The sequence below is a fragment of the Taeniopygia guttata genome, chromosome 2 (assembly GCF_048771995.1).
Source record: "Taeniopygia guttata chromosome 2, bTaeGut7.mat, whole genome shotgun sequence".
Classification (NCBI taxonomy): domain Eukaryota; kingdom Metazoa; phylum Chordata; class Aves; order Passeriformes; family Estrildidae; genus Taeniopygia; species Taeniopygia guttata.
The window spans coordinates 8,792,725-8,814,534 of record NC_133026.1 but is presented as its reverse complement, the minus strand read 5'-3'; the positions used below and the strand labels follow the sequence as shown (position 1 = coordinate 8,814,534).

Here is a 21,810-nt window from a genome sequence, read left to right as displayed (position 1 = left end):
ACACCATGAGATATCCATCAAAAATCCAACAACTCCAGGTTCTTTCACAGAAGAATTTCAAAATAGCATGAGGTTATTGGCTATGTGTTTATTTCAACTCTGTGCATGCCTCTCAAGAACTTAAATTTATTTTAAAATTTAAGACTAAATAAAGCCAAGTGTACTATCTCCAATGGAATATAGGAGAAACTTTAGAATGCTGTGTAAAATTATTTCAAATTCAGAAATTTTTATTTCAAAATGCCTACATTTATTTCAAATTTAGAAATGCCTACATTTGTGTACTGATATGCATAAAGAAGTGTGTCAGGAATAAATGAAGGATGTGTTAGTGATTCATCTGAGTTAAGTGTTGATATTGTTTGAAAATTATTGTTTTAGTGAAATATTAAGTGAGAAGTAAGTGAATAAAAATGGCCTAAAATGTTAAGTATCAGAAGGAAGTCATGGTATCTTAAATGCAAAACAAATAACAAGACTGTAACCACCTTTACTTCCTTCCCTCTCCCAAATCCCTAGGATCTGGGAAGAGGAGTAAGTAAAGGGAAGCAACTAAGTAGTCATCACTATTGTTCTGGGTGTGCTTTCTTGTTTTTAAAAGATTGCAGATGATTTCTAGCAGTAGTTAGTATGGGCTCTTAGCCTTTCCTGTGGCTTGCCTGCTGTCTGTGGTTCCAGAGATGCCCAAAGGGGCAGTTTCTAGCAGTAGCTGTGGCTGTAGTAGTCTGAAGGAGTGTTTGCCACAGAACCCTCTGTAAGAGGTCTCCAAGAGGTTTTGATCGGCATATTTAAGTAAAGTGAAACAATTTTGTTACACTGATTGAAAAGAGTTTGACTAGCAAAAAAACAGGGTGATAGTATTCATTTTTGGAAGGAACTTTCTTAAAATATTGATGCTCATGAATTGTATCAGTAGATGTGAATTTTAATTGTAAATTTAAATTATTCCTACCTATATTCACCTTACCCTGAAGACAAGTGAGTATTGAATATAACTGGATGTAATTTAATTTTCAGATGAACAAGAGGATGAAGATGCCATTGTTAACAGAATATCGTATGTATAGCTCTTCTTGGCAGAGCTTCTTTTCCTGAATGTATTGTTATGATAGTAATCTTCTGTGCTTCCAAATAAATAATAATTTATTTGAAATATTTAAATATGTCTTAAATAGATTGCTAGAGGTTCAGGGAAAAAGATTTGTTGTAGTGGCACCTTGAGTTATGAAAAGTGTTGTGACAGTTTGGTCTAGGCCCTTTTTCACCTGTAGTTCTGCTGGTAGGTATGAAGTTGGCCAGAACATTGCATGAGAACCTGATGCAAGAGGTGGAACTGAGTGCAAAACCTGCATTTAGGTCTCTGGGATGGAGGTGTTTGGATGGGAGGTGTTGTAAGCTGCCATAGCAGCTGATGGAAGGGAGGCAGTGGATCCTGTGAAGAAAGTTAGCTCTCTCTCAAGAAGATATCTTTGACCAGTGTAAAAAAGTTGCAGAAAGGTGACAAGTGAAAGACAAGCACTTGCCAGACCTACTGGTCTGCCAGCAGCTCTCTCCTTATCCTCTTGCTGTGTAAAGTTAGATATGAGTATTTCCTATTTGAGTGTTCCTCGGGGTGTGCAGAGCTGCCATGGCTGTTGCTGCCCTCTCAATTACAGCATTGGCTGGGCCATGGGAATTGGCTCCTTCTGTGTTATTGTTTTTGGCTCTTCCCTGGTGGTGCTGTCATCCCCTTGGAAGGAGGGCTTGGAAGAAAGTGATGTTGTAAATAGAAAATGTTCTTTTTTCCTTTGAGACTAAGCGTCTTCAAATGTGCATGTTATTTTCCTAAAAGCAATAATTCTCAAATATATGTAAATAGATTTCTCTTCTCATGGCATAATTGTCAGGACTTGAGGTGTGGAGGGATGAGAAAACAAAGCCAAAGGGCTGCAGCACTTTGCTGTAGTATATTAGGTTTCCCAGTTCTGGCTTAGAATACTTAAACATCCTTAAATAAAAGAAAAAATCTCAGAAGCCAACACCAACAACGTAAGATATTTTTAAAGTTAAAATTACTTACTCATGCTTTCTTTTCTAAGTATTGTATGATTGAAAAATGGATTTGTAGACTATTAAGGAAAAGTAAGATTTCTGCAAGCAGCTTATAGATGCCTCTGTTGTAGGGATGTTCTATTTATTTTGTCATGCAATTTTGCATTGAGAATTATTTATAGTTTTATTATAGTATTAGATTAGTTCTGTAAGAAAGTTTTATTGATCTTATTTTTTTTAAGGACACAGTTCTTTTTAATGCCACGAGATGGCATTTGGTGTAAGTTGTGTTTGGGATCTACAAAGAATAAGCTTAAATATTTGAAACATTTCTGACAATTTCTGTATGAGATGAGAACTTGAATAACTCCTTTGTGGAAAAAAAAAAACAACTTCATTTTTTTACTTTGCTGTTCAAATATTTATGTATAATTGCACTCACTCTAGTTGTTAGAACGTTGCTCTGCTTTAAAAAAATCTACTAAGAATGTAGAAGCTGAATATTTTTTTATTGTGTACGTGTCTGTGTGGGAAATTAAAACTGACAGAGGAGACTTGTGAAAAGATATTTAATGAACTCCAGTAGTTTAACCTTTGCATTACAATGGAATTCAATGCCTGCATGTGCCAAGAGAGTAATCATGGTAGTTGGTAAAAACAAGTTATTTATTTTTGGTTCTGTAAACTATTTTAAATTTGCTTTTTCAAAGTCAAATGATTTCTCCTGCCCACTTACAGTGTAAGAATGTATTGCCTTTAGACACTGATCACCAGGTAGTTTAATTTATTTTTCCCTTGCTGTTCAGAGCATGTTGGTGGTAACAGTGGTGCATTTCTTTAAATTTCAGGCTGTTCTTGAGCACCTTCACTCTAGCAGTTTCAGCTGGTGCAGTCCTGCTTCTACCTTTCTCAATAATCAGCAATGAGATCCTGCTTTCTTTTCCACAAAACTACTATATTCAGTGGTTAAATGGCTCACTAATTCATGGTTAGTACTCAGCATAATGTAATTAAAATGAATGTCTTCATTATATGTGCACAGATATGTTCTTATTTTCAAACTGATAACTCATTTTCATTTAATATTTGTTAATATTGTTAATAACAATTTGCTAATCGTTAATGTGCTGTTGGCTAGTTGGTTTTGCTGCTGTGTGATGTATCACAGAAGTCTGTTTTAACTGTTCTGTTTTTAAAGAATTGCAGGCTTGATGGAATTAAACCAAATTCACTGCTTTGACTATTAATGTAAATAAGAGCTACTAGAAGCTAACTTGAAACATGCTGTTCACACTTCTTTATGTTAATGCAAGATTCACATGCCTTTCTCTTTATGATGATATCTGTAAATTTATTCTCAAAAACATGTTTGAAGAAACTTGTTGACTGTGGGCAGCTCAGACCAAATAGTTAAATTCAGCTGTTGGTGATTTACGTGCAAACAAGGAATATTGTGGAATATAAGTTTTGTGACAAAGATGTGCAATAAAATAACTGGTGAAAACAGGACATTCTTTTCTAGGTTTGTCTGCAGAAAGTATGTTTACTATAAAACTATTTAATCTAGTGCAAATAATTTACAGGTTAACTGTGGTGTTGTCTTTAGTCTTGTGAAGAGAGAGCAATTTGGCTTTGGAGGATTTTTCTCTGAAAAGCGCATGCTTTTTGCTAAATGTCTAATAATATCCACACATAGCAAATTAATGAATTTCCAGATCCCTGACTTGCAAGGATTTTTTGTTTTGAGTTTTTGTTTTGTTTGGTTTTTTTGTGAAGTGAGATGTGAGCAGTGGTGTTTGTGGGACATAATGGAATAATTCTTCACGGCAGGGATGGTTGAACAACGAAAAAGGCACTGGGAGATCTTGAAAGTTTTCCAAAACTCGGGTGACCAAAGCCCGGGGCAGCCTGATGGCACCTGCAGTTTGGCTCTTTAGAGGCAGGTCAGACTAGGTGACTTTACAGGCTCTTTCTAGTTGAGTTATTTTATGATGTATTTTCTGACATGTCATGGGGAATTGCTAATTTGGTATGTCTCCTACATGGGAGGAAAAAACCCAAGCTAAAGAAATGTTTTTACATAGATTCAGCTGCTCAGACATTTACATTCTTTATTCCCAAACATGAGAAAAACATTATTGGAAGATAATCCTTCTGTGTCTGAATAATCTTTGGAAAAAGGGCAATAAAATACATCAGAGACTGAAAATTACATAATAACCATTTCAGAAATTTTTACTGTCACTCGTTGCTCCAGAAAATTTGGGTTAGTAAGACCCAAATAGTTGGGTCTTACTGCTGGAATAGTTGCTGTTGAGTAGAAAAGCCTTTGAATTTGCCGGTGTCTGTCGGAATCTGTGGGTATTGGTGATTCCGAGATTGTAGAAAGTCTCTGTCTTTCTGCCCCATTGCCAAAGAAGAAGCCATAATTCATCTGTGCTGGTTTCAAGGTTGTTTATTCTGTTTATCTCTACCATGTTCTGCTGCCCTGCCGCAGCTCTGTCCTGCAGGGCAGCGTGTGGGGCTCTGCCCTCAGTGGGATGTTACAAACATTAAATACCAGAAACTACCTGTGCTGGATTTACAATAATGTGCCAATATCTGTCACCTACGTTGAACAGTGTGTTCCCAGCCTAAACCAATAAAAAAATGCCAACATTCCAGTGAGACATGGAGGGCATGAAGAAGGAGAAAAAGGACAAGACACACCCAATTTCCTCCATCTTGTCCCCTCTGAACCCCTAATCTAGAAATCTAAAATTTTACTTTTGCACCCATGTCACACTTAATTATTACTTTTATCAAACACTCAAAGCTTGTAATTCATCCTGTAAGATTGAAAACTCCTCTCCATGGACAGAGATCACAGACAGTGTCTCTGGGGGCTCTGTCCAGGGGGGTTCCTGACCCCTGCCAGGGTCCCAGACCTGCCAGGGCAGCCAGAGGGAAGCCCTGGATTCCCACAGGTGTCCATCTTTTAGCGCGATGATGTTTGAAAACACCACTTTATGGATACAATTTATATATATATATATATAAAATTGGACAGGATTTCTGTAATTTCTGTTCCGTGAGCCCAGCAGCGGCGGTGACCGGGAGGGCGATGGACGCTTTGGTGTTCGGGGCTCGGCCCCGCCGTTCCCTGGGCTCTGCCGCCCCCGCGTGGCCCTCGCCGGGATCGCCGCGCCCGGGGAATCCCGACCCGCGCGGCTTTGGGAGCGCCCAGCGCCGAGCTCAGAAACACCCACAGCACTGCTGTGAACATGTTGTCAGGTCGGAGCACTGCTGTTGCTTTAAAACACTCTGTTTTTCCTAGATTTATGGTTTACTGCCATCGTCTGATGTGCTTGGACCTGACACTCTGAGGGGTTTTATTCTGTAGATTGTTGCATTACATCTGGCAAGTAAAGCGTCAGAAAATACATGCCTGAAAGTTTTGAAGCTAGGCAGAAAGGTCAAACCTGGATCCAGTATAAACACACTTAGCTAATTAATATGTGCTGAACTAATCCAGAACTAGTTCTGACAGCGGTGTTCCCTTGTGCTGGTTTTGGCTACAACCACCAGGTGGGGGTAAAATGTAATGAAACGGCCATGAATAAGAAAAATGGAAAATTGCTTAGGGTCTAATCTGTTTGCCAAAGACTGAGAAATTTTTAATTTTTATGTTTTACTAACTTGTTTTATGGGAGACGGTCTTAGGTCACTACAAATGCAAATGAAAAAAATTCTAACTGGCTGCTTAAAGATTTTCTATATGTTGATGCAAGTGTCTTATGCAATTTTATAATGCATTCAGTATAGTAGAAAATAATTATTTTTCTGTGTCTATTTTGATTTCTGAGCTATCAAATTAAGAAATAGAGGAGATCCTTACTTGAGGAAAGTGCATGTGTCTGTCAGTAGCAGAACAGCACTGCCCTTGTCTTTCCTAACTTTATGTGCCTGTCGTAGTTCTGTAGTTTCATATTCTGTAAACATGTTTCCTGCAAGCTCCTAATATGTAAATTTCTGGATTTTAACTTTTTAAAAATCACCCTGCATGTGCACCAGTCTCCCCTCCCTTAAAATGCTCAGTGTTCTCTGGAGCTCCTAAGCACTGTTTTTTGTTGTAAGATACTCATGTAATAGAGCTGCTGAAATTAGGACAAGCAGGTATTCAGCTGTCCATGAGGTAACTGAATGCACTCTGTCTTCAGTTAGAGAAAACTGCTGAAATAAGGCTCCTACCCCCATCAAGATGTGCTTTTACTCTTCCTCTGGTGTCTTTTTTAGGGGGAAAAGAAAAAAAAGTGCAGACTGCTGGAGTTAATGTCCCCTTGTAAGGGCTGTTAATGACATTCCTGCTGATGTTGCTATGCCTGAATGTTTCTCGAATGGTAACAGGAGCTTCCTGGCAAAGCAAATTCAAAAGGAAAAATCCCCCTCTTTGTTAACTGGAGTTTAGCTACCTTTAGGCACTCTGTTTTCTTTAGCAAATGAGTGTTATATTTCACGCATCTTTTGGAATTTTCTTGGTTTGTTTTCTGTAGCCTGTTTGGCTGAGTTTGGTTGCTGGTGTCCTGCTGCTATCAATTGCTGAAGTTCACTTGGCCCCCGTCCCCCTCCTCCCCTCTAGCTTTTATTTCTCCTTCAAATTTGAATGCTGTCATTTAAGGAAAAATAAAGTATATGATAGAAGCATTTTTTGAGAGGGGGTAGGCAAAAATCACTGCTAACTTTTTTACATTTGGATCTAATCCAGAAATTTCTCTTGATAATGAATACGTTGGACATCCAGTAAATATCTTTTTCCTTCCATATTCTTTACAAAATGGTCAGTTTCAAAGAGAAAAAGGAACAAGCTTGTACATGGGAAGAAGGAAATAAACAAGGCTGTTAGTTCAAATTTTTTTATCATGGGGCAATATTCTTTTTTGAATGCTATTCAGGTTATAGAACATAGTCCTGCAGAATTGTGGAAATGTGTGTGGTTTGGGGAAGGTGGGGAATGAAATCTGGTTTTCTGTACAGGCTTTTTTTTTTTAGGAAGCAGAACATGTGAGAGTGGTTAGACCTGTTAGCTACTAAATGGCAGATAAGCTTCTGCTTTTATAAAGAAGAAACACTGCATCCTGCACAACTTGTGATAGGATGATTGATGATGGATTCATGTTTAGGCACCAGAAACTGGCTGTTCAGAAAGTGTTCATCTCTGAAAATCTTAATAGTGCAGATACCCTAACAGAGATTAGCTATCACCTCAGCTTGTTTTCTAAACCCTTTCTCTTCCTGCAGATGTCACATGTGTCTTACAGATGTCCTTGTTGTAGTCAGTTGTTGATTTTTCACATGGATCACAGAATGGTTGAGGTTGGAAAGACCTCTGGAAATAACCTGTTCCAGGCAGGGTCAGTCAGAGAAGGCTGCTCAAGGCACTCCACTTTTAGGTTTGAGTATATTGAATGATGGAGATTACAAAACCCATGGGCAGCCTATTGCACTGCTTGAGTACTGTGGCAATAGAAAATGTTTGGGATTTTTGTTTGTTTTTCCTTCCTTTTACGAGTAAGTAGATTTTCCAGTTTTTCAGTTCATGCTCATTGCCTCTTTGGGATACCACTGTGAAGATCTGACCCTGCTTTCCTTTGTTCCTCCCTCATCAGATATTTATATACATGGATAAAATCTCCCTAAGTCCTCTCTTCTCTGCTCTCTGCCCATTTGCCTGTTGAGGTTCACCAGAATTGCAGGACACTGCTGCTCCCCATTTTGTCTCTTGAGCAGGTTTGCTGGGGATGTGCCCTTTCCCACCACCCAGGTCCCTAATGAAGGTGTCCCACCATCAGCCCCCTGGGGTGTCCATACCACTGCTCACACAGCCCTGGGAGCCCAGAAGCTCAGCCACTGTTCAGTCCACTTCAGAGTCCACTTACCTTGCCCATCCCTCATCAATTAAGCTATGAGAGGGTTCATGGGAGATGATGTTGTAAGTCTTACAAAGTTGAGAGAAAAAGATCTGCTGCTCTTCTTTTGCCTACTGAGCCAGCCCATCCCATTGTGGGAGGCTGCTGTTACCATGATGTCTTCTTCTGATGTGGAGGTGATGGTGGCAGTTGTGTACTGCTCATGTTGAAATCCATGGTTTGCTTGGAAAAATATGGGAGAAGGGGAGTATACAGAATGGATTTTGTGAGATTCACTGAGAGTAGTAAAATACTTTTGTCCTGAGAACTTCTGCAGTGGTTCTCTAAAGAACCTTCAATGAGATTGTGGAGGTGGTACACCTGAGCTTGCAGTCTGTCTCCCAAGGTTTCAGACATTTGCTATTGAAAGGTAAGTTGTATCCAGGTTTTGTTTGAAGATCATTATGCAGAGAAATTGGTATTTTTCAACAGTGACCTGTAAATAACTATATCCATAGCCCTATGACACTTGTACATATGCAACATATACATATTGTTATATGCAAGGGAGGAAAATGTAATATACTTAACTGTGAAGCTTATAATGTAAACTTCTTGTTTGTTGCAGGTTTGTGGAATCTTGCCTCTCTTTTTTCAAATCTGTGTTTATTTGTGTTGATGCCCTTTGCATTTTTCTTCCTGGAATCAGAAGGATTTGCTGGCTTAAAAAAGGTAGGAAAACACTATTAAATAAAGAGTAATTGCAGTGTACACTTCGTTTTCAGCCTTGTTTCTGATGAAACTGAAGTTACAGACTGGGGAGGATTTAATGCTGGCATATGTGTGCTTATGTGAAGGTTATATACAGCTGCACATTCTGGCACAGGCCAGATATACAGGGGGAAAAAAGGACCCCTTAAAAGCCATGTATACTAAAATAAAGAAAATTACATTTTTTAAAAATAAAATTATTCAATCAAGATTTTATTTTTTGGAAGGTGATTCTGTTGGGATGTTAAAAGGAGAAAAGGTTCAAGAAGTGCACTAGAAATAAAATAATAAGGAAAAGAAGGGCAGATTTCTTGCTAATGGGAAGAGTGGTTAAATAAGAGATTACTCTGAGAATACAAGCTTGATTTGTGAATTTTAAAGATTTCAGACATCCCAAAAACTTAGTTGAATATATTCAGGTTGAGAGGGCTGAGTATTTCAGTGAAGCAGGGAACTCGACAAAGCAATTTTTGAACAATAAGGTGATAATGAGTGTAATAATATGCGAACTAAAGAAATACAGTGAAAAATTACTATAATGGGAGACACATCAAAATTAATTTCAAATCATAAATATAAAATAGATTAAACTGGAATGACTGTCTGGGGACCAATTGTAGCACTTTTCCATTAATCTTTATCATCCAAATGATTACACTTTTGTTTTTAATGATACTACACTTGAGGGAATTCTGCTCCCTTTGGATGACAATTGTCAGAAAGCAAAGGGTCTTGGAAAGGGATCTTGAAATCTGGAGAATGAAAATGAATTAAAGATGGATGCAAAAGACTATGAGTCACTGAAGCATGGCACGTAACATAGAGCCACAAGGGGTAATTGTGTTTGGAAGGAAAACATCACTGCTGGTTGTATTGACAGGAACTGGCATGAAGGCAGTGAAGTTGCCTTTTGGTTCTTGGTGGGATTGGGGAAAACTCAACTGAAGTGCTGCATTCAAGTTGGGATTCTTGGGCTCACTTGAGAAGCAAGAGAGGACAGCAAAACAAACGAAAAACAACTTAGGAACTACTGTGTGAAGGAAAGTTTTAATTCAGAGAGAGTAATGTGGAGAAACAGAGACTTTATTCCACAGCAGAAGGGCCTGGTGGATTACAGCCATGCAGCTGTGTTAGAAAACACCGGCAGGGCCTGGCCCAGGTGGTGTGGAAATGTTGTCTGGTGTCACCTGGGCTGAGCTGATGCTGCTGCAGCATTGCTGTGCATGGCTCAAACTGCAGAAGTAGCCAGGTCACTTCAGTTAGAGTTTGGGTGACCGGAGTGATGCAGTCGGCTTCCAGGGAGTTTGGTGATGGGCTACTCTGTTTAACTTGTCCATCTTGGCTGCAAAACACTTTCCATTCTTCTTCATTCACTTCAGGTATCTACAGGGCTGAGAGCTTTTAGCAATTCCCTTTGTCCTTCCAGGTTTCATGTGGAGGCCACTCCATTTTCCTTTTGACATTTAAGTATCTAGCTATAACTAATATTTATCTTTTCTTCTTAAAAATATGCTAACTGATTTCATGGGGTTTGTGTTTCCTGCAATCCAAAAAAACCAAGGATTCTCTCCATTAGCATACTGGGTAGGGTCTTTCTGCTGGTAGAATTCTTTTGGCTCCAACAGATGTTTTGTGTATCCCAGCTACATGAAACTTGCACTTTACATGAAAATTTTAATAGTTCATGTGTAACTTTCTTATGGTAGTAGCTATCAAAAAGTCCCATTCAAGATCAATCAGATGACCATTGCACATTTATGCATGAAAGCATTTGTGAGATGAGATGGGTAAGATAGAACCATGATCTTCTGCAGGTGCCAGGGAGAAGATGATTTTTGGTGCTTTGAAGTTTGCTTCTTTGTGGGGGCAGATGAGATCAGATTTTAGTACCAAAACCCACCTATTAGAGGGGAGGAAATTCCATTTTGGATTTTTTTTTTTTTACTTTGAGTTCTGGATGTCTTTGGAACATCCCAGAAGCCAAGTGTGATTCGTGGTACAAATACTCCAGGTGTTTATGCAATGTCTGCTCTATCTCACTGCTGTTTAAAATTATCCAAAATGGATGGCATTGTTTTGCTGGTTTGGAGTGAGCCTTAAGGCTGCTGGTCAAGATTCGGGAATTGTTGGATGTTGTAATATGAACATACCTTGTATTTGATTGCTTTTCTTGGAAAGTGAGTAGAAGATGGCACTTCTGGACTAAGGTAATAGTTAAAATTAAATGTGCTGTTCTTTTCAGATGCTGATGTAGATAAAGGATTCTACTTGTAATAATTGCTAGATATGTTTTAAAGAATTACATCACATAATTGGGTGATTAGAACCTGGGAAAATGAATGATTAATCAAACTCATGATTGCATGTAAAGTTTTTAGTTCTAGCAAAGGAAGAGTATTTCCCATCAAGATTTACTTTCAGTAGATTTTTGTCATGTTTGTTACCTCTTTTCCAAGAAGATTTTGAGACCTTGATTACTTTATAGAATTTTGGTATTTGAACAATTTATTTTGTGTACATTTTAAAACAAAGTCATATTTTGTCATTCATCACATCAAAGTAATGGACAAGAGAGATAGAACATTGTTCAAATGCTATTACCGTTCACTGGAAAAAATCAGATTTTAGTGATCTCAATTTAAAAAAAAAACACTTCATATATTTGGCAAAAGTGATAGCATTTAAGAGAAGAATGATCTACTGTAAATGTGAAGACATTCAGTAAAGAGGTTTGGCATGGATCTTTAATCTTTCAGTTGGGAGTTGGGAAAGCAGTTGGTTCTAGATACCCAGCTCAGATAAAAATTTGGATAAAAAGGCTGTTCTAGTGGAAGCTTTTATGCAGGTCATTTTGTCATTGAATTGCCTTCATTATAATGATTAAATAGGTCACTTGGGATATAGGTGTGTGCACTGAAGATGTCTATTTGAAGGTCTTAATGTATCAATTACTTGTTGGACTTCCATAAAAGTTCTGAAAATGCATCATTAAAAGAGGTTCATTCCTGAAATTGATTTTTTTTTCATTTTTTAATGGCTGTCTTTGTTCAGATTAAATAGCAACAGTAATTTTAGTCATTGTCATGTGTGGGTCTGACTCCTGAAGATTTTAGCCATCTGTTTGTTTATCACAGACTGTGCTATAAGAGTTGATTGTATGTATTGACTATAATGTGATTTTTTTGCAAGCGCTGATATTTCAGATAGCTCGCAAATTACTGTTGTGAGCTTTGTATAACTTTTCATTCCATGTTCCTGAATGGTAGCATTGCTCCCTTAACTGTTCTGAATCAGAATGGACTCGATTAACCAACTTCCAATTTCCTATAGCCATTTTCCCTGGCAGCTGGTATATTTTCTAAATGGCACATGGCCCCTTTTGGAGGCTCACTTGGCTTCCCCAGGACTGCAGTTTAAAACAACCAAGGGCTTGCATATTGTGCAGGAGAGAGAAATAGGGAAATGAGTCCCTGGCCATGGATGGATGCAGTGCTGCACTGGAGTTCAGACCGATTCTCTGCTAGTTTTCCAAAAAATCACTGTGTGAATTCAGAAAGGGCATTTTGGGTCTGAGGGGGCTGATCATGCCCTCCTAAAGAGCTTAAATGTTGTTTTTGCTCTTGTTAGTTTCCATTGAATGGCACTTGAACAATTCTGATGTCAGGACAATAATAATAATAATCCAGCCGGTACTGGAGGTGTATAATATACATATGTATATATTTATGTATGTCTCTATGTATTTGCCATGTGTGTATGCATGCACACACATTTTTGTGTGCACGTGTGGACTGAGTTTTTCAAGACTTTGAATCATTAATTGGCAACTTAGCCAATGCTGTTAAGATTCAGGAGTACCTGATATCAGTTTAATCTCTTGCATCAGTATTAAAAACTGCTTTACATCTTTCTCTGTTCTTGTCTTCTTTTGTAGACTGTGCATAAAGTTATGTTTCTGTTTAGATGATATTTTAGTTCTTTGTCACTGATCTGCTCAGATTGTAGTTATGAAACAAAGTTGTCAAAAGTGTATCTTAATGTCAGAATTAACCTCTTCTTTATTATTCCCTCCAACAAAAAGAAAAATTGTGCTATTTACAGTTGAGTAGGTCACAGTGCTCATGTTCCCATGTGTGGTAACAGACTGCATAGAAAATTACATGTGTGCTGCTGTGTGAAGGAGGCAAACGTTTTTGAGGAGATAATTGCCATATATTTTCTTGACCTTTAAAATATGACCTTTCTCTTGATGTAACTTCAATGGAAATTTGTATTTTATTTGAAGCTGACAAAGAGAAGGATGTTTTGGAGTAATTTTCTTTTAAGAAAATACAAATAGTGCAATTTACTACTGTGAGAAACTGGAAAAACTAGGTATTGCATAATCACAAATGTAGTTTTTAAAAGGCTTTATGAAGTATATTACCTTAATACTGATCTTTGAACTTGTAGTCATAGCATAAAGTTTAACATGAGCGACAGCAACATCCTGACCAATTATCCAAATTATCCAGACATCCCAAAATGTTCAGAACACAACACACAGAGTCTGTGGATTAAGAGGTTAACTCCTGGAACATCAAAAGAAGTGCATGATAATAAAAACAAATAGTACAAAAATTTGAGGTAACTTCCTTGCTTAATTAATTAGGTAGACCAGGTGGAAGCGAAGAGGCCAGAGCTGGTGCTCAGAATGTCTATAAAGCTGAGCAACATGACAGCACAATGGAGGAGGAACAAAGATTTTTTTAATATACTTCTATCCTGTGTCACAGTTTGAAATTGTCCTGGTTTATGTCCCTTTTGGCAAACTTACATAAAAGTGACCCTGTACTGTATTTTATGACCAGATGACTTTTTTCCCAGTGGCTAATTTGTATCAGACCCCCACCTTAAAGAGACACAGAAATGAGTAGGAAGTCCAAGCCGGTTTGTCTCAATGAGCTTTCATTGCATGCTTTCATTATTTTTGCTCGTTTTTGCCACTGATCATCCATAAATTGTTGGAAATGAGTGATTAAGGAAGTGCTGCTTAGTGTTAGTGGCACATGCACATTCTTGGTATGTTTTTTGTGGGTGAGAGGAAATCGTGTACTGCACAAACAAAAAGGAAAACTCCTGCTGGGAACCTTTCAAGGAAATTTAACTTGCGTAATGTTTTGATCTTGGTGTTTATTACAGAAAATAAGAGTAATATTTCACCAGCTATTGTTATGTGTCAGCTAGCCTCTCCATCTGCTTGCCTTTCCTTGATGGCTCTTCCCAAATTCTCAGTTTATTTTAATAAAAACACCACTTAAAAATGTAGCAGTTTGTTCATATGCTGAAGGCAGGTGAATTGGACCAGTGGTCAGAACATTTATTGTGTTGTGCTTGCTACTGTAGAAAGATTTGGCTGTTGTGGCTTCAAAGCCCTGCCTGTGTTAGCAGTTGCAGCTTAACCCCTGCAAGTATAACATGGGAGTGCAGGTTCCTCACAAAATAGTGAAATGCAGGAGGTTCTGCTTTTAAAGGCAAATTTCTTCCCTTCTTCTCTTTCAAAAATACATTTTGTAACTAAAATTACTTTTCTGGAGAGAGGGTGAAAGTTGAAGCTTTGCACAAGTACTGTTATTAACAATTTTGAAACATCTTTTTTATTTTGCTGTACTGTTGCTAGCTTGCTGAACAATAATAGTGTGTATGTCTTCCATCTCCTCAGTATTTTATTTGATCCACTTTATTAATAGCAATGAGTTTTCCTAGTCATTGCACTATGAAATAGGACTGAACTAAGCCTAAATTTCTGATGTGTTGTGTTGCGGTGCATTGTACATGCAAATTTCAAGCACAGTACTAAGCACAGTAATAAATACAGTGAAAAGTGAACATGCTGCTTTTTTTATTTCTTGGTGGGTATGAAAATTCTAATATCTGTATTTTTCCTTGTAGAAAATCTGTACTCCCAGCTTTGCTGTTTGTACCAGTAGAACTTTGTACAACTATAGGTGTAGACTATTGTAAAAGACATTTTACAGTGTGTGATGACAATGTAGGAAGCATGTTCAAAATTAGCTTTGAAGTATTTACATTTAGAAACTTTTTCACTTAAACAGATTTCTATGGAAAGAAATTTTTCCTATATTGCAAAACACTGGAAAATAAGTGGCTTGGAAGTATTTTCCAATATGAAATTCTCTAAGATTAGTTTTTAAAATTTGCCTTGATTTTTCTGTAGAATGGATTTGGAGAATTCAAGATTCTTGAACATTGTTTGCAAACAGCATTTGACTGTGCTTTATGCTTACTTCTACCCCTGTCTGCAATACCCACAGGCCACTATGTGCATGGCTCACCAAATAGTCTTGAGGTGCCCTGTTGACAGTGGATATTTATTTGGCATTTAAGCTCATATTTATTTGTCTATAAAGTTATTTAGCATGAACTGAGACTTTAGTGCTCTGATCTCTATGAAACGTTTACTAGTATGCAACTGAATTATTGTAGATTATATTACAACCCATTTACTCATTCCATTAGTAATACCAGAGACAAAAGTTGTTTAATCAGTCACATCAAAGGCAGCTGTTTGGTTTTGTATTTTTGACATAAACTAACATGTTAAGTTCAGATATGAAGTCCAGTTTTTAAACTGGAGTCCTTTAAAATTACACCACCTAAAATTTATTGGAATTTGTTGTTGTTTAGAAGCAGATCCTGATGATTCTCGAATTTGATTTGGCAAGTAGCTTGATTGTTTTTTTCTTCTTCTAATTAAAATAAAAGTATACTTAGCTGACAGTTGTACAAACCCGTAACATAATCTGTAGGATGTAAGGTGCAGAGTTAAGGACTGTATTTAAATGTAAATCTTGCTTTAAGGATGGTGCCTATCCTGAACATTTGTGTGGTTGCTGCTTCCACTAAAGTCTCTGAAACAGCTTGTGCATGGCTAAATGTAGAATGTGTTTGTAATTTGCAATGTAGAGGATAGCCCCATCTAATATTAACTATGAGAAGAGTTTATAGAACAGCTGGGAAGGGAAGATGAGAAGATTCACTATAACTTGTTGGCTTGTAATATTGACAAGTGTTGCGCTAAATTCTGAAAACATGTTCAAATTACAGCTTTACACTACCAAGTTCTTTGCTTGCACTTCTGCAGAGGAAAAAAATATTCTTACCTTACAGGTACATATATTAGCAAATTAGAGTTTGGTGAGTGTTTGGCCTGCCTTTTTGAATCTGTGACTGGAATCTGTAACTCTGCAGTATATTAGTGTGAAATGAAAATACCTTTGTAAAAGTCACGTCTGTTTGCAGTGATGTCCGCTGTCCTTTCACAATGACTGTAAGAGCATGAAAATTACTGCAGGTAAGTCAACAGAGGTTGGGAATCTTGGTTGTGTTATTCTTTTGTTTTTCAAAATCTTGACTTGAAAACACATAATTTTTTTTCCCTCCTGAATGTCTGAATTTAGACATTTAGGATCAAAGGCTGTACAGGACAGGTAAATAACATCCATGTATTTGTCAGCTTAAGGCCATAGTGTGTTTCACTGTGATTGAAGTAAAAAGAAATTCAAGAATCAGTGGCCAGGAGAGAGAAACTTGCTAAATGGGGAATAATGGCTTAATGTGAATTTGGTTTTGTAGATTCATAAAATATTTTATCAGGTTTTTATAAGGCTTTTTGTTTAAGTCAGCTGGGGACATTATATCCAAAAATCTGCTGTTTTTATATTAGCGTAGGTGATCAGTGGTTTGTTGAATATAAGTAACAGTTCTGTATCTGGGGAAAGCTGAAGGGGAAATAAGGGAATGTTTGGTTGTTGCACACATTGGATCAAGATGTGATGAGATGTGATCTGTGCTCCGTTTCATTGAAGTAGTTAAATGTCAGTTGGTTGCTTCCATAAATTAGATGGTACTTCGTTTAAAGAGGCCTCAGTGTAAGGTACAAAAAAGTAGGCTACCAGGAGATAAGCTGATGGTAAAGTTTATTTGGTACAGCTTTTCTGCACTGGCTGCCTCACTGCCACTTTGTTATCTGGGCAAGGGTTCAACCTTTCTGCAACTGTGAATGGAGTTGAGATTATAATTACTTTTTGTGACCAATTCTGTAATGTAGATAGAAAATCAAAATGTGTCAGGTTTTTGGCAGTGTTTTAACGTGTTTGAGCTATGGAAATTCATAGTTGAACTGATGATATATTTTTATCCCAGTATTACTAACAACAAGATGAACAGAGTATTGTTAGTAATATTGGGGTAAAAATACTGCAAAAAGAAAATGGTGTTATTTTGAAATCTGGTTTTCTGACTGACTTCTCTAGCATGCTGTGAGAAACTGCATTCGGTGACACATTATGAGTAGGTAGAGGCATCTGTAAAACTACTCAGTTTTGGAAGCTAGCGCTGGAGCATTAGTTATTCCACCTCACCCCAGCCAGGAATGGGCTGCATTGCTGAACTTTTGTGCTTCCCCACGCCTACATTGCCCTGAACTTGCACGTTTGTGCTGTATGTAGCATGCTTATGCTTTGTAGAATTTCCATAGTTTCTGCTAAGAGCCTTAACATGTAGCTGGAAGCCTGCAAATGGAATAAGAGGAGAATATTTTCCTTTGCTGCTCTCTCAGTGGATAAATTGAGGTTTTTTTAAAAGAGTTTTTAATTGGTTTTAGGCTAGCTTACAGAGTTCTGCATGAGCAAAAATATTAAAACATGTTTAAACATGTTAAATACTTCTACTGCATGTGAAGTGTACAGATGGTACAGCTACCAATGCTAAGCTTGAATCTCTTAGTTTATCACTGACATAAACTGAAACACTGGCTTTTAAAAGATACTTTCTTCCTAAGACACTTATTTTTAGGCAGAAATAAGTAGCTTTTAAATTTTGTTTAGATAGAGCATTCTTAATGCCCTCTATGGCCCTTCTGTTTGTGGTAAATGACAGATATATATCTAAAAACACAGAGATGTATTTATTTTTCTTTTATTTATTTCTCTTGTCAGTTTATAATAGAATTCATGTAACAATTTAATTTAACACTGAAGTATTTAATGGAAAAAATTGCTGTCCTTTGGGAAGGAAGTATTCACACATGCAAGATCCCTGAAATGGCTGTGATTCAGACCCCTTTCTTAGTCTAGAAACAGGCAGATGCCTCTAAGAATTTGGCATATCTGAGTTAGAACCTTCAAGAGGCAATGTGAGCATCTTCCCATCTCAGTGTGTTGGGATTTATTTCAATAAATGGTTAGAAACATTAAATTGATTTGCTGTTAGTTTTAGTTGGAGGGTGTGATTTGTTTTCTAAAAGTAGCTGGTTTATGCATGAGGACTATCTTATTAAGATTTGAATATTTAGATGTTTCCACATTAGTGTCTTCATTTGAGTCTCCATTGACATCAAGTAGTGACTGTTCAGAACAAGCAAAACTTTGTCTCTATTTTAAGTCTATTTATGGACTTTTGTTTCTTTATAGTAAAATTTAAAAATACTTCACAGATTTACTATAATTGCAATTTTAATTCACAGAAGAAAATTTCCAGGGACTTTTGTATTAATAGTTGAAAGGTTTAATATAATTGTCTTAATCATAGAAAGGCAATAAACATTTTTCTAATGGGTTTTCATTTATTAAATATAACTTTACTAGGCAGACACTACTTTTCATTTCTTCTCTGAAAGCAGTGGCTTTTTGATACTGATAACCATGTGATATTTACACCTATAGTCTGTATTACTTATTTAGTATTACTAAAATTACTTGACATTATGAATAGCTCTATATTTGGAATCGCTTATTCTGAACTGACAAGGAAGGAGCTTACATGTCTGTAGTGAAAATTTGTGAGGCAGACAACAATTTTATTTACAAAGGAGGGGGAGGAGGGAGAACCAAAGACTTTCTCCCATCCCTGTCCTTTTTTTTATACCTTTTTCAGGAGTTTTCCAGCTTATTAATAGGAGCTTCCAGCATTCTGGTGCTTTGACCAGTTCCTAGAAGTGTGCTTTCTTCTTGGGCTTATTCACCCTATCAGAGCATTAGTAATAGACATGACTTCAGGGGTTTTACTTTTGTTTTCTTTACTTATTTTAGAACTTTAAGAGTGACCTTTGTGCTTGTACATGTCATGTGCTTTTGGTAACTGTCTTCAGGGTTTCTTTCTGCCAGAAACACAATCACAAATTCCAAATCTTTCTTTATACTTAACGTTACTTATCTTAATGCTCTGCCAAGCTACAAAGAAGTTGGAAAACATCTATTTATCTTCCTATCAGGCCAGTCTAGCAGGAAAGATTTTTTCTGATCCAAAAGTCGATGATTAGAGGGAGACTCATAGTGTCAGAAATCCCACAGCTCCTATGTTGTTGTTGCAGGTGGCATTGGAAAGTCTGGGAAACTAGGTGGAGGGAGGGAGTGGATCATCTGAGAGCTAATTAGTGAGAGCTGGGCTAATGAATGGAACAACAGAGCAAACTTGTGGGGGAAAGGGGTGACACTGGAACAGTGACCATTTTACTGTGATTATCCTTTCCTTTCTCATTTCCCTTCTCCCCAGAAGGTTTGGGTTGGATGTCCACATATCTGCATCCATCCCTTTTAGGGCGTGCTGCAGCAGGGTAGTCATGTACATCTGACAGCTGTAGGCTGTGATTATTTTATTCCAGTTAGTGTCTGCTTGCATTTTGGCTGCTATTCTGTCTAGCTTTTCCTCATTTTAAGAAATTGGTATGTATTCTGATACAAAATTTGTAAGCAATAATACCTCATATGTACTATTTCTCTATTAAATTTCCAAGAGTGATGCCTAATGTGGAAGAGCCAGCTCCTTGCTTGGGTTATTTCAATCCATGTATTTGAAACAGCACCTTAACTGCTAGTCAATAAATGAATCCCACCTTATCATTCTCACTAGAATCCATCTTGCACTGGATAATTAAATAGATCTTAGGGAGAAAAGTGAGAACTGTTTTTTATTCTGGTCCCAAGGACTAAAGTCTGCAAGGAATCCATCTTGGTTCTTAGGTTATTTCACTAAATTATTTGTGTGCAGCGGTGCCAACAGGAATGTTTGATGGGTATGGACCCCAAACTGTGCTGTAACACTGTGGTTTGGATGCTCCTCTGGGACACTGAAGAAATGAGCATAAGATTTCTTTGGCAGAAGAGTCATGCAGTGAGTGTACTGGATCCTGAATAGTGGCCTCCTCCCCAGGCTATTAAGTAAAGGCATCTTTTTATTGGGCTCTACTTGGGGGATTTTTGGTCCTTCACTTCCAACTTGGCAGGTGTAACTCTAGTGCTTATTGTTACATGTCTTAAACCAGTACCCAAAGAAATAATTTTGGCTTTTTTTCAAACAAAACTTCAATTTTTCTGGATTTTAAGAATTTTCTGGATTTTATTACTTATCCTGTGTGGCTGTTAGGCTTGATATTGTTCAGTATTTTGCCTGCCTACTCTTGCTTCATTGACAGCATGGTAACAACTGTGAAACTATTTAAGAAAAGACACTAACAGAAAAATCAGCTGAAAGTTGCTGAGAATTTTTTATGACTGAATTTTTCATGTTTGTATTGTGTGGAAAATAAATATAGGCTTTAAACTATACTTGTGATAAAAAATGCTCATTTTAATCTTAAAATCCCTATAGGCTGTGAAGATTCTGTGAGGGAAGAGGTGGTGTGGGAGAAGACACAGTCGGTGCTAGTTATAGTCTGAAGTATTTGATTCTTGTATGGGCAAGGAAATGTTGGGGTTTTTTTTCCCCTACTCCCTTGAATCTGCTGCCCGAATATATTAATTCTTGATTAAAATTTTCTTAGCTTGTTTCATGAAGGTTATGAGTCATTAGCAGCTACATTTTTAAAATGAACTGAGTTTTCCTAAAACGATAGCATCTGTTTTTGACTTAGTAATTTGTGTAGTCTCATGAGGTAATGACCCCTTGACTAAATATCTGTGTGCTAAATGTAGTATGTGTTTAATGTTGCCTGATGCAAAATTGTTCTCCTTTACTTATTAAAAACTTGTTTGTGGACTGTCTTGAATAGGTCACAGCAAGGATTGCTCCAAGTCTGGTGTCAAACCATAGAAAGGGATGAAATGCTTGACACTCATCTCAGGGGTGTCACATGGTAAAAATGTAATTGGGGTTAATATATAACATCCCCAACCTCATACCCAGTGTAATTCTCCCTTTTTTAGTGCCTCCACTTCTCCTGAAGATGTTATCATGGGTGCTTGTTGCCATCAGCCCCTCACTGAACAAATCTTGAGGTTACTAAGACTCCTTTCTGTCATGTGAGAACAATGGGCGTCATGTGTACTTTAAATGTGCCATGATTGCAGAAATGTTTCCCAGGCTTTCCCCATGGGTCAGGGCATGGTGGAAAAAGTGGTGTTTACCTACTTTGCAAGAGGTCAAGATGTCCAGGCAGAACTGTGTTCACATCTTCAGCACCATAGAAACTTAGTTAGCATTTTCAGGTTTTGTGTGTAACATGTAATTTTTATTTCATTGATGATAGGATGTTTTATTATTTTTCTTCCTGCACAATTTGGAACCAGATTAAAATGTCAAATTAGTAAAAAACATTCCATTCCCTGCATTAGCAATGTAGATCCAAAAATGTCAATTTTATAGGAGCTAATAATATGTTCATCAAAATCTGTAGTCAGGTAATATTCCAACAAAGAAATGCTTTTTCTTAAAGTAAGGATGGGGCTGTAGTTCTTTCACTTTATCAGGATTTTTTCCTCTTGCAAAAAGAGATAATAACATACTGAAAGGTTTTCTAATCATTATTCATCATTTAAACGAAAGAACTCTTGGTAAATATTACTATGTATCTGTTAAAATCCATATAGCATTAGACAGCATTAAAAACTATGCTTAAATTTCTGAAGAATAATATTTTCTTCACAATGTGTTTCTCCTCACAACTGGCAGAGCAAAAAATTGGCAAGAAATGGCTTGATTGCTTTCATTTATTTATTGGTTCTTTCCCCAAAAGTAACAACTTGTGACTTTCTGGCCTGGGTTGTGCCACATTATCTTCCACAGTATCTTTCCTGGAATGTGGTGCATGCCTTACCTTATCATTGTTAGAATGGCAGTTGTCAGA

General features: G+C 37.3%; 1 protein-coding gene across 3 annotated transcripts in view; it reads left to right on the top strand.

Annotated features, from left to right (window-relative positions):
• LMBR1 (limb development membrane protein 1) overlaps positions 1 to 21,810 on the top strand; it is a 69,088-nt gene that overhangs the window by 16,439 nt on the left and 30,839 nt on the right. The window contains exons 3-5 of one of the 3 annotated variants that reach the window (XM_030264270.4): positions 1,018 to 1,057; positions 2,880 to 3,019; positions 8,545 to 8,648. In XM_030264270.4, coding sequence (XP_030120130.1) covers positions 1,018 to 1,057; positions 2,880 to 3,019; positions 8,545 to 8,648 — 284 coding nt within the window. The remainder of the gene's footprint in view (positions 1 to 1,017; positions 1,058 to 2,879; positions 3,020 to 8,544; positions 8,649 to 21,810) is intronic. The other 2 variants (XM_072925316.1, XM_072925314.1) reach the window with 2 other exon arrangements.